This window comes from Lolium perenne, chromosome 2 (genome assembly GCF_019359855.2).
Source record: "Lolium perenne isolate Kyuss_39 chromosome 2, Kyuss_2.0, whole genome shotgun sequence".
Lineage (NCBI taxonomy): Eukaryota > Viridiplantae > Streptophyta > Magnoliopsida > Poales > Poaceae > Lolium > Lolium perenne.
In genome coordinates this window covers 242,194,536-242,203,789 of record NC_067245.2, presented here as the reverse complement: position 1 = coordinate 242,203,789, position 9,254 = coordinate 242,194,536, and the positions used below count along the sequence as shown (strand labels likewise).

The 9,254-nt window shown below is 49.1% G+C and overlaps 1 protein-coding gene across 2 annotated transcripts; it reads left to right on the top strand.

The window, feature by feature from the left end:
• Positions 1-2,337: 2,337 nt before the first annotated feature.
• Positions 2,338-6,011, top strand: LOC127335417 (peroxidase 18). Of its 2 annotated transcripts, XR_007872736.2 has the most exons (5): positions 2,338-3,350; positions 4,037-4,216; positions 4,974-5,139; positions 5,223-5,689; positions 5,782-6,011. XR_007872736.2 is itself a non-coding variant. In XM_051362075.2 (4 exons), the coding sequence occupies exons 1-4, from the start codon at positions 2,646-2,648 to the stop codon at positions 5,633-5,635; spliced, it is 1,464 nt and encodes a 487-aa protein (XP_051218035.1). In that variant the 5' UTR covers positions 2,338-2,645; the 3' UTR covers positions 5,636-5,753. The 2 variants fall into 2 exon arrangements, 1 of the variants encoding a protein (XP_051218035.1); XM_051362075.2 differs by lacking the exon at positions 5,782-6,011 and having other exon boundaries at positions 5,223-5,753.
• The last annotated feature ends 3,243 nt before the right edge of the window (positions 6,012-9,254 follow it).

The following is a 9,254-nucleotide window of genomic DNA, read 5'->3' as shown; positions in this document are numbered from 1 at the left end:
CCTCCGGTGTTCTTGCTTTGCATCATTGCATAGTGTTGAGCTCTCCACCACGATTTGTTCGAGTGAGAGACCGTGAGCTTGTTACTCTTGGAGGGTGACCTCCTAGTTGGCTTGGTGATTGGTGCTCCGGTGATCTCTTCAAGAAGATTGTGAAGAGGCCCGGGCTTCTCCTTCGTGGAGCTTGTGAAGTGGTTGTGGAGCTTGCCATCTCCGGAGCGGAGGAAAAGCTAACCATAAGGAAAGGGCCATTATCCTTCGTGGGTGTGGTTCGGAGAATAGGGTGAGCCTTCGTGGCGCGGGGAATCCTTCGTGGGACCTCCACTCCTCCAAACGTGACGTACCTTGTTGCAAAGCAAGGGAACACGGGAATACATCCTCGTCTCCGCGTGCCTCGGTTATTTCTATACCCGAGCTCTCTTTCCTTGTGATAGCCATCGTGCTTGAAGTACATATATCTTGCTATCACTTGTGCTACATATATCTTGTGCCTATCTTGCTTAGCTCTAGTTGCTATTGTTACACTTAGTTGAGCTTAGCATATTTAGGGTTTGTGCTTGTAATCTAAACGATAGTTTAATTCCGCATTCATACAAGACAAATCCGCAAGAGTTTGTAATTGCCTATTCACCCCCCCCCTCTAGGCGACATCTCGATCTTTCAAAAACTAAGGACCAAAAGATTTTTAAAACCCGCAGTACTAGGGAACACAACTATAGGCCCCGAGCTACCGCCGACGCGCCAAAATGGTGGTCCGTCGGTGCTATATTACCGTCGGTGCACCAATTTTATGGGCACCGATGGTGCGCAAATACCAACGGCGTAGCGAAAAATTGGCCCGCCGGGGATAAGGGTTGACCAGGGCAAAATCCGCCCCCTATAGTGGTGCGTCGGCGGTAAAGATTACCACCGACGCCCCACTATAGTGTTGCCCGGTGGTAAGTGGGCTCAGATTTCTGGTCCCCCGGTGGATCGCTTTTTTGTTTTGTAAAAATAAAAGGAAATCATAGAAATTTCAAAAAATAAAATCTTGCGAGATGACAATGTGTTATGTGTTCTAGTTCCTAGAAAAATTAAGAAACATGAATTTTGATATATTATACAAATAATGTCATGCTTCCGTAAAACAGCTTTTATAGTTGCATACGACCTCCGATGAAAAGGTTTTTATATGAAAATGTACCTACCACAAAAGTTACGTCCGATTTCTACGGCCTATGGCAGTTTACCAACTTTTTTAGATTACTAAAAATATAAAAGTAAATAGGAGTTTCCTTGGTTTTAAGATTTTGATGATTTTTTTTTTAAATTACCACCTGCACATCGCCATATGGACGCGCTGGCAGTAACATAGGCTATATATTGAAAACAGCCTGACACTCTCTTCTTCTTTCTCACTTTCTTCCTTCCTCTCCCCTCGTCCTCCTCTCTTGCACCGACGACCTCCTCCAACTGCAGCATCGACAAACTTCTACTCCTCCCCGATGGCCTCATCTTCCTGCACCGATGACTTCCTCCTCCTCCAGTTGCATCGCCCCTCTAGCCTCCTGCTCCACCCGCACCGGCCCTCCGGCCTCCTCCTCCACCTACACCGCCCCTCCGGCCTCCTCCTCCTCCGTCCTCCACCTCCACCTGCACCGCACCAACAAAATCCTCCTCCGCCAGCACCAGACCAACATAATCCTCCTCTCCTCCTCCGCCCTCCACCTCCACCTGCACTGCACCGACTGAATCCTCCCCCCCCCCGCACCTCTTACACCAGCGTGGCATCGACAACATGATCGAAGGGGCGGGGGTCGGCCCACGTCCTAGATCTAGATCGTCTCTTTTTTTGAATTTTGAAAATAAATACCGCCGGTGCACCATATTGGTGCACCAGTAATAAGCTGTTACCATCTGCATGTTCCCACCGGCGTGCGTTGGTGCGCCGATCAGAAGGTATTTTGGTGCGGCGGCGATAAGGTTTTTCCTAGTGGTGCAGTTTGTGTCCTTTTCCCAACTAAAACTGTAAAATTACACTCCGTATTATTTTAAGGATTTAACCAGACATGGCCTAAGGAACTGGGAAAGAACGGGAACATGGCATACGGCACAGCGTCTACGTGACAGCATTCATTCATGGCGGGGGCCGAGAAAGAGGACGACCAAGAACACCATCCGGCTTAAACAAATCGAGCACTGGTTGTACGGCGAGACGGGATTAAGCGGGCACCAGAACATGCCCGTATAGTATAGTACCACGCCGCACAGCCGCAGCCCTGCGTGTCGCAACGCAAGCTGGCGGTGTACTCGTACGTACGTGTAGCAAGATTTATAGCAGACGGACGGATAGATAGAGGCGTTGCCGCTCTGCAGCTACGCGCGCGTCCGCTAGCACACGGCCGCTAGCTGCACCGCCCAAGAAACAGTAGACGCGCTTTGGAACGGGCATGTCGCATTAGATTCTCCGGAGCAGCAACCATTGTTTCCTTCCGTAGCTCGCCGTCCCGCTTTGCCGCCGCTTGCCGACTACCGCTGCAGTAGTTGGAGTGTTGCTTTGCGCGCGGCGGTACACTCTTAATTTGTGTGTGCTCGTGAGCCAACGCTGCCTCACGAGCTTCTCTTGCTGCGGCTGCGTGGTGCTGCTACTCGCGGCGGTCTCTTCGGTCATGGATCGGAGTCGGAGGCGGCAATGGGGCGTCGCCTGCGCGGTGCTGCTCCTGTCGGCGCTCCTGGGGGCCGTATCCTCGCAGTCGCCGGCTCCGGCGCTGGCGCCCAAGCCGCCAGCTACGCCATCGCGCACTGCGGTGCCACCGGCGACGAAGCCAGCGCCACCGGCGCCGAAGCAGACACCTAGTCCTTCGGCGTCGCCGGCGCCAAAGCCATCGACACCGCCTACGGCGTCGCCTGTTCCAAAGCCTCCGTCTCCGCCTGCGCCTGCACAGGCGCCAAAGCCTTCGTCCCCACCACCCGCGGCGTCACCGGTTCCAAAGCCGCCGGCGCAGGCGCCGAAGCCCTCGTCCCCACCACCTGCGGCGCCACCGGTTCCCAAGCCCGTGTCTCCACCACCGGCAGCGCCAAAGCCGTCGCCTGCAGCGCCGGCGCCGTCCCAAAAGCCGGCTCCCGCGCCGGCTCCGAAACCGTCTCCTCCTACGGCGACGGCACCACCACCGACACAAAAACCATCTGCTCCTCCAACCCCGCCGCCGACTCCGGCGCCGTCGTCCTCGCTGGCTCTATCGCCGAGCTTCTACGCGAGCTCCTGCCCCAGCGTGGAGCTGGCGGTGAGCGACGTCGTCAGGTCGGCATCCACCTTGGACCCCACCGTCCCCGGCAAGCTCCTCAGGATGGTCTTCCACGACTGCTTCGTAGAGGTATGGACACACAGAATACTTGCTCACCTTGCATTAGTGCAAACTTACTCATCTTGCATTTGGGAAACGTGTTTTACTTGCTTGCAACCATGGATTTTAGAGTTCTTGAGCACGCCAACAAATGGTGGAACAGGTGTTCATATTCTGAATCAGTTTCAGTGTTTCACATGTCTCATGTTCGTCTGCTAGATCTAGGCTTCAATCAAGTTTTCCTTTGCGAAAAATCCCCTCCCGTAGTGACATTGGAGCGTTGCATCCACAGTTCTTACTATTATTCAGCAATTCCGACATTTGACATGACAATGATTTGCGCCCCTTTGAGAGAATTTGCTTTTCCCTTCCCATATTTGCCAAAGTGATTGTTATCCTGGACCTATTGCGTTCTTTAGTAATGTCTATGTATCTGTCCAAAACATTCATTCAAAGGAACGATCTAGAGCAGTTTTGCTATTTTGAGCTACATAGGTGCGTCAATCGCACCCAAAAGTTCCCTGCAATAAGAAAAATCACATCAAAAGTTCAGCCATCATACATGCCTAAGGGTCACCAAATACACCTGTCTTCTGACATCATACATGCCTAAACTGGCAGCACTTTACAGTTGCACCTCACCAGGTTTTTGAAAGCTTACCCGCATGCACAATGGGTTTAATTGTGTAAGCATTGTGATTTTCTCTATATCCCAGGGATGCGACGCGTCGGTGATGGTCCAAGGCAACGGCACGGAGAGGACCGATCCCGCGAACCTCTCGCTCGGCGGGTTCAATGTGATCGACGAAGCCAAGAGGCTGCTCGAAGCCGTGTGCCCTGCAACCGTTTCTTGCAGTGACATCCTAGTCCTCGCTGCAAGAGATGCTGTCACATTTGTAAGTAGCAAGTGCAGTTATTCAGACCCATTGCTCTTATTTAGATTGCTTCAACGTATGTCTTGCTACAATCGTCACAAAATAGAAATGCCCCATATAAATTTGGCACGATAACTGAATCTGGTTAGATAAAAGATGGTACTACCCTGGGCAGGAGTACTTGGTGAGCGCACGGCATCATAAACTCAGCACTAAATGCTGCATGGATTAGATCTTGGATGAGTCGTGTGGAAATGGTCCTAAGATGTGACAATGACTAGCTGAAACATAGGATTAGCAAGCCTGTCTTATGATTAGTACATCCAAATATAATGGGGAGGGAGACCCTGGAGAGCTTACCTGTAACTGAACATAATCCCAATTTAGTCTTGGGACCCTTGACAATTTTCTGTGCATGATTATTAGTATGGCACATGGTTGCTGGTCCTAAAGGTGATCATGGCCAAGTACAAGTGGACACAACTGAGATTCTGAAACTTCACAACAAGATGTGGTCTGAAAGTTGTCTCTGCATTTGCTAATTCCAGGACAGTAGAGTTGCAGTAAGAATCGCTGAGATGGCAGTAATTGACCATATGCTATGTTTAACTGCTTTTGTTGATAAATCTAGGTTGTTGAGTCTTGACTAAAACATTACTTAGTTTGGTTGATGAACTTTTTTACTCTGCCCTGGGGAGCAACTTAGCTGACAGACTGAAGCTGACTGCTAACTAATAATTCATGAACTGATATTCAGTTGTGTGTTTTTCCGAACCAGACGGGAGGACCATCGGTGCCCGTCTCCCTTGGGCGACGTGATAGCCTCGTCTCCCTGGCATCCAACGTCCGGAGAAACATCATCGACACGGGCTTCTCTGTCGACGCCATGGCGGCCAGCTTCACCTCCAAGGGGCTCACCCTGGAGGACCTTGTCACCCTCTCAGGTACAAACTCTGTCGAGTAAACGTCACTCAGCTAGATTGTTGGTGCACGATATCATCTCACGGTGAGCATATATATGATGCAGGCGGCCACACGATCGGGTCAGCGCACTGCGGCACGTTCCGGGAGCGGTTCAGGTCCGACGCGAACGGGAGCATGGTGCCCGTGGACGGCACGATGAACACCGACTACGCGAACGAGCTGGTGCGGACGTGCGTGGCGTCGGCGAGCGCAACGGTGGACTGCGACGAGGGGTCGGCGGCGACGTTCGATAACCGGTACTTCAGCAACCTGCTGGACGGGCGGGGGTTGCTGCGCACGGACGCGGTGCTGGTGCAGAACGCCACGACGAGGGCCACGGTGGCCGCGTTCGCACAGAGCCAGGATAGCTTCTTCAGCAGCTGGGCGAGCTCGTTCGCCAGGCTCACCAGCCTCGGCGTCAAGACCGGCTCCGACGGCGAGATCCGGCGGCTCTGCTCAAGCGTCAACGGCGGCTGATCGGTCGAGTAGTACTTGTTCGGCCATCCATGGACATGTAACAGCAACACATATGTAGGGATCTCGGGTGTATTAGCGAGCTGATAATGAGATTTTGATTCGTTTGTTCATGCTGTAACTGATGATCAAGTCCTCTCTTTTGTTAGGTTATATAGACTTTCGCTAGGTGCTGCGAGGACGTTGTATTCTGCTGCTGCGACTGGCAAGGCCCCGACGACTTCCACGCCGCAGATATCTGCTTCAGCTCTTGCGTCCGCCGAAAAGGCTGCTACCAAGTCCCCTGTGAAATGAACATTTGAAGATCATGTAATAGCGTAGGGTTTTGTACTTGTAAGGTTTAAAGACAAGGCTGTGCAACCCTAGGGTGCTGTCCTAACTCTACGTGTGAGCCTCTTGGCTTGCATCTGGCCAGGAATTTTGACCCGTTTGGTTGCTTGGGTCGAGCCACGTTCTTGCACGAACTGGTTCTCAAAGCAGCGTCGGGCTAGGTCCTGGAGGAACGCTCGGATTGATAGTTTCTCCAGGGACAGGCCCGTTCTCGAGCCTCCTTAGTTCCACCGATGCAACTCCTGCACATACTCTGGGTTAAACTCACTTTCCCTTACACTAGTCCATACATCCTCTCCTCAAATCAACACAAACATAGTCTAAATTGAAATAAGCTGTACATGAAAAAGATGCGTGTTGATGATAGGAATTAATTCCCACAATCGGTTTCGAGTTTCGTCTGTCGTAAATCGTCAATTTCGTGCATGAAGTTTAGAGCGAATTTTGCCAAATTCGTCCAACCGTTTGAAATTTCCTTTGAAAGGTGGGTTCACCTCACCATTCCGCATGATTTTCATGTTGAAATATTTTTATTTTGGTGGACATAGACGGATAAATAAATGACTCACTAGTATACTGTAATGTGTACGTATGTGTGAGTATAGTTTGGAATACTTTTGTTCAATTTCTCGCTTGTCATCTTCATAGTTCATAGACGGCGACGTGGTGATGATATGTGAGAAGTGAGAGGTGATAATCCATGGTGGTGGCGGCATGGTGATGTTCATCTTCGTGATCCACGACGTGGTGATGCTTGTGACCGGCGTGACCGACAGTGTCATGGTGGTATTCAACTTCGTCATCGGCGACATGGTTATGCTTGTGACGGGCGTGAACGGTGGTGTCATGGTGGTGTTCGTCTTCGTGTTCGGCGACGTGGTGATGCTTGTGATCGGTGTGACCGGAGGTGTCATGGTGGTCTCGTCTTCGTGGTTGACGACATGGTGATGCTTGTGGCCGGCGTCACCGACTGCGTCATGGTTGTCTTCGTCCTCATGGTCGGCGAGGTGGTGATGCTTCTGGCCGGCGTGAACGACGGTGCCATGGTGGTCTTCATCTACGTGGTCGGCGATATGCGCATGCTTGTGACCGGCGTGACCGACAATGTCATGGTGGTCTTTATCTTCGTGGTCGGCGACGTGCCCATGCTTGTGATCGGCGGTGTCATGTGCTCTTCGTCTTCGTGGTCGGTGACATGGTGATGGTTTCGACTGGCGTGACAGCGGTGCCATGGTGGTGTCTGCTTTCGGGATCGTCGACGTGCCAAAGAGGTGAGAGGTAAGGTCACCATTTGGATAAATGATGAGGCTAGAACTGGGCTCGTATGTAACCAAACGATGGGGCATGACTTCCTTCTCTGGCATGCAAAAGGCCGCACAGCCTCTCAAACGACCCGACTTTTATGGCCCATGGCCCGTTCGCGACGCGCAGGTGAGCCCATCTCACTGGTGCAGTGAGTCACGATTTTCATGCAGGCAACCAAACGTGCCCTATATAGTCCATCCCATCTTCCAGGACACAGGTTTAGTACAATCACGACTAGGGATGGCACCCGCAGTGTATGGGTACGGGTAGAGCCATCCCATACCTGTACCCGTCACCCGTACCCATACCCGTCAACGGGTACAAGTTTTTCCCGTACCCGTCACCCTACAGGGTAAATGGGTACCCGCGGGTAACAATCCCGCACTTACAACACATCAAATTGATTAAAAAATATGACAAAAGGTGAAGCGATCCTAAATAGGGGTCTAATCCTCACTAACCTGCCAACGATTGCGAGACCGGGAAGCGTGAAGTTCAGCCTAGCAACATGAAGGCATAATTAGGAAAAAATTAAGTAGTTTAGAATATTGCAGTGGCCTACTTGTTAATTTTAGATGGGTACATGAGTACGCGGGTATGGGTTCTATGATCCCATACCCGTACCCACTCTACTCGATGGCTATGATATTTTTCTATTTACAAACACATAGGTAATATTTTGTCCCAAACCCGTACTCCTATTGGGTTTTTACCCGGCGGGTACGCGGGTCATGGGTATCCATTGCCATCCCTTCACGACCTCCTTTTTAACCATGTTTTTTTTTCTGAAAATTCTACCAATTTATTAATAATTATTAATAGTAGTAAAACTAACTCAAAAAGTAATAGAAATTGCAAATAGGAACCATGTGTGTTAAAGCTAGTGTCTCAAGCACTAAGCTCAAACTGATACCTCAAGAATTCCATGTAGGCTTCAAGAGATTCATTGCGCCTTCAGTCTTCAGACACGTTATATAATGTTATATATGAGGCGACAGCATTCTTCAAGTGGTATTTGTTGGACAGGGATTTGGTGTATATGGGCACCAGTGCTCCCTCTACACTTCACACTTTTATGTTTTTAAAAATTATAGCGTTAAATATGTAGATAGATATGTTCATCATAAGTGTATGTAAAAAAAATCACAGTAAAAATACTTTAAAATTTGGGAAATATAAAAAAACAAATTTCTGATAAAGGGATACACTATTGTAATATTATTTACTACGATTTATTGTCAGAAATTTGTATTTTTTATATCATGTAAAATACAAAGTATTTTTTAACGGGACTTTTTTGCGTACGCCCCACCCGTATATATCTATCTATACATTTAACGTCATAATTTTTTGAGACTTAGAAACATGAGATTTTAAAAAATTTAAAAATATGAAAACGAGGAGAGCATTGGTGCCCATATGTCAAAGACACTTTCTGGTACTTGTTCTTCTATAATCCTCAAGCATATGCCTGATATGCATTTGCTTCAAGTTGGCATACATGTCTCGAGTCTTTGTTTGAGTGGATGCTTCAACGTTGATCATCTTGTGATCTGAAGCTTAAATGTTGATGAAGATCTTGACATAGGTCTTCGACTTGATAAGAAAATCTTCAGAGTTCTTTCTTGTGGCACCGAAGCTTGAATGGTGAGAAAGATCTTGGAATATGTATTTGGTTTGATGAGTATAGGTTCAAAGTTCTCCATCGTAGATCAGCTGATAGTCTTCAAGAGCGCGAGATGTTCTTATTGCATCAAGCTTAGGCGTATGCACCTTGAGTCCTTTAATAACGATGTTTTCAACACTTATCTATGGGGGATCGTCTTTGTCGCAAATATATCGTGAAAGAACTACTTTTTCTCATAGCTCAGAAGCATGACGGATGATGAAGAGATTATCACGAGACTTCAAACTGATTGTGCAGAGCATGCCTTTCATTCTATAGGAATGTTCTGCTTGAGGCATGCTCTTTTCCTTGATTCTTCAT

Excerpts from the sequence above, each read along its gene's own strand:
- LOC127335417 (XM_051362075.2), top strand. The coding sequence starts at position 2,646 with ATGGATCGGAGTCGGAGGCGGCAATGGGGCGTCGCCTGCGCGGTGCTG. Across the intron at positions 3,351-4,036 it reads TCCACGACTGCTTCGTAGAG|GGATGCGACGCGTCGGTGAT; the intron begins GTATGGACACAC and ends TCTATATCCCAG. Across the intron at positions 5,140-5,222 it reads GGACCTTGTCACCCTCTCAG|GCGGCCACACGATCGGGTCA; the intron begins GTACAAACTCTG and ends TATATGATGCAG.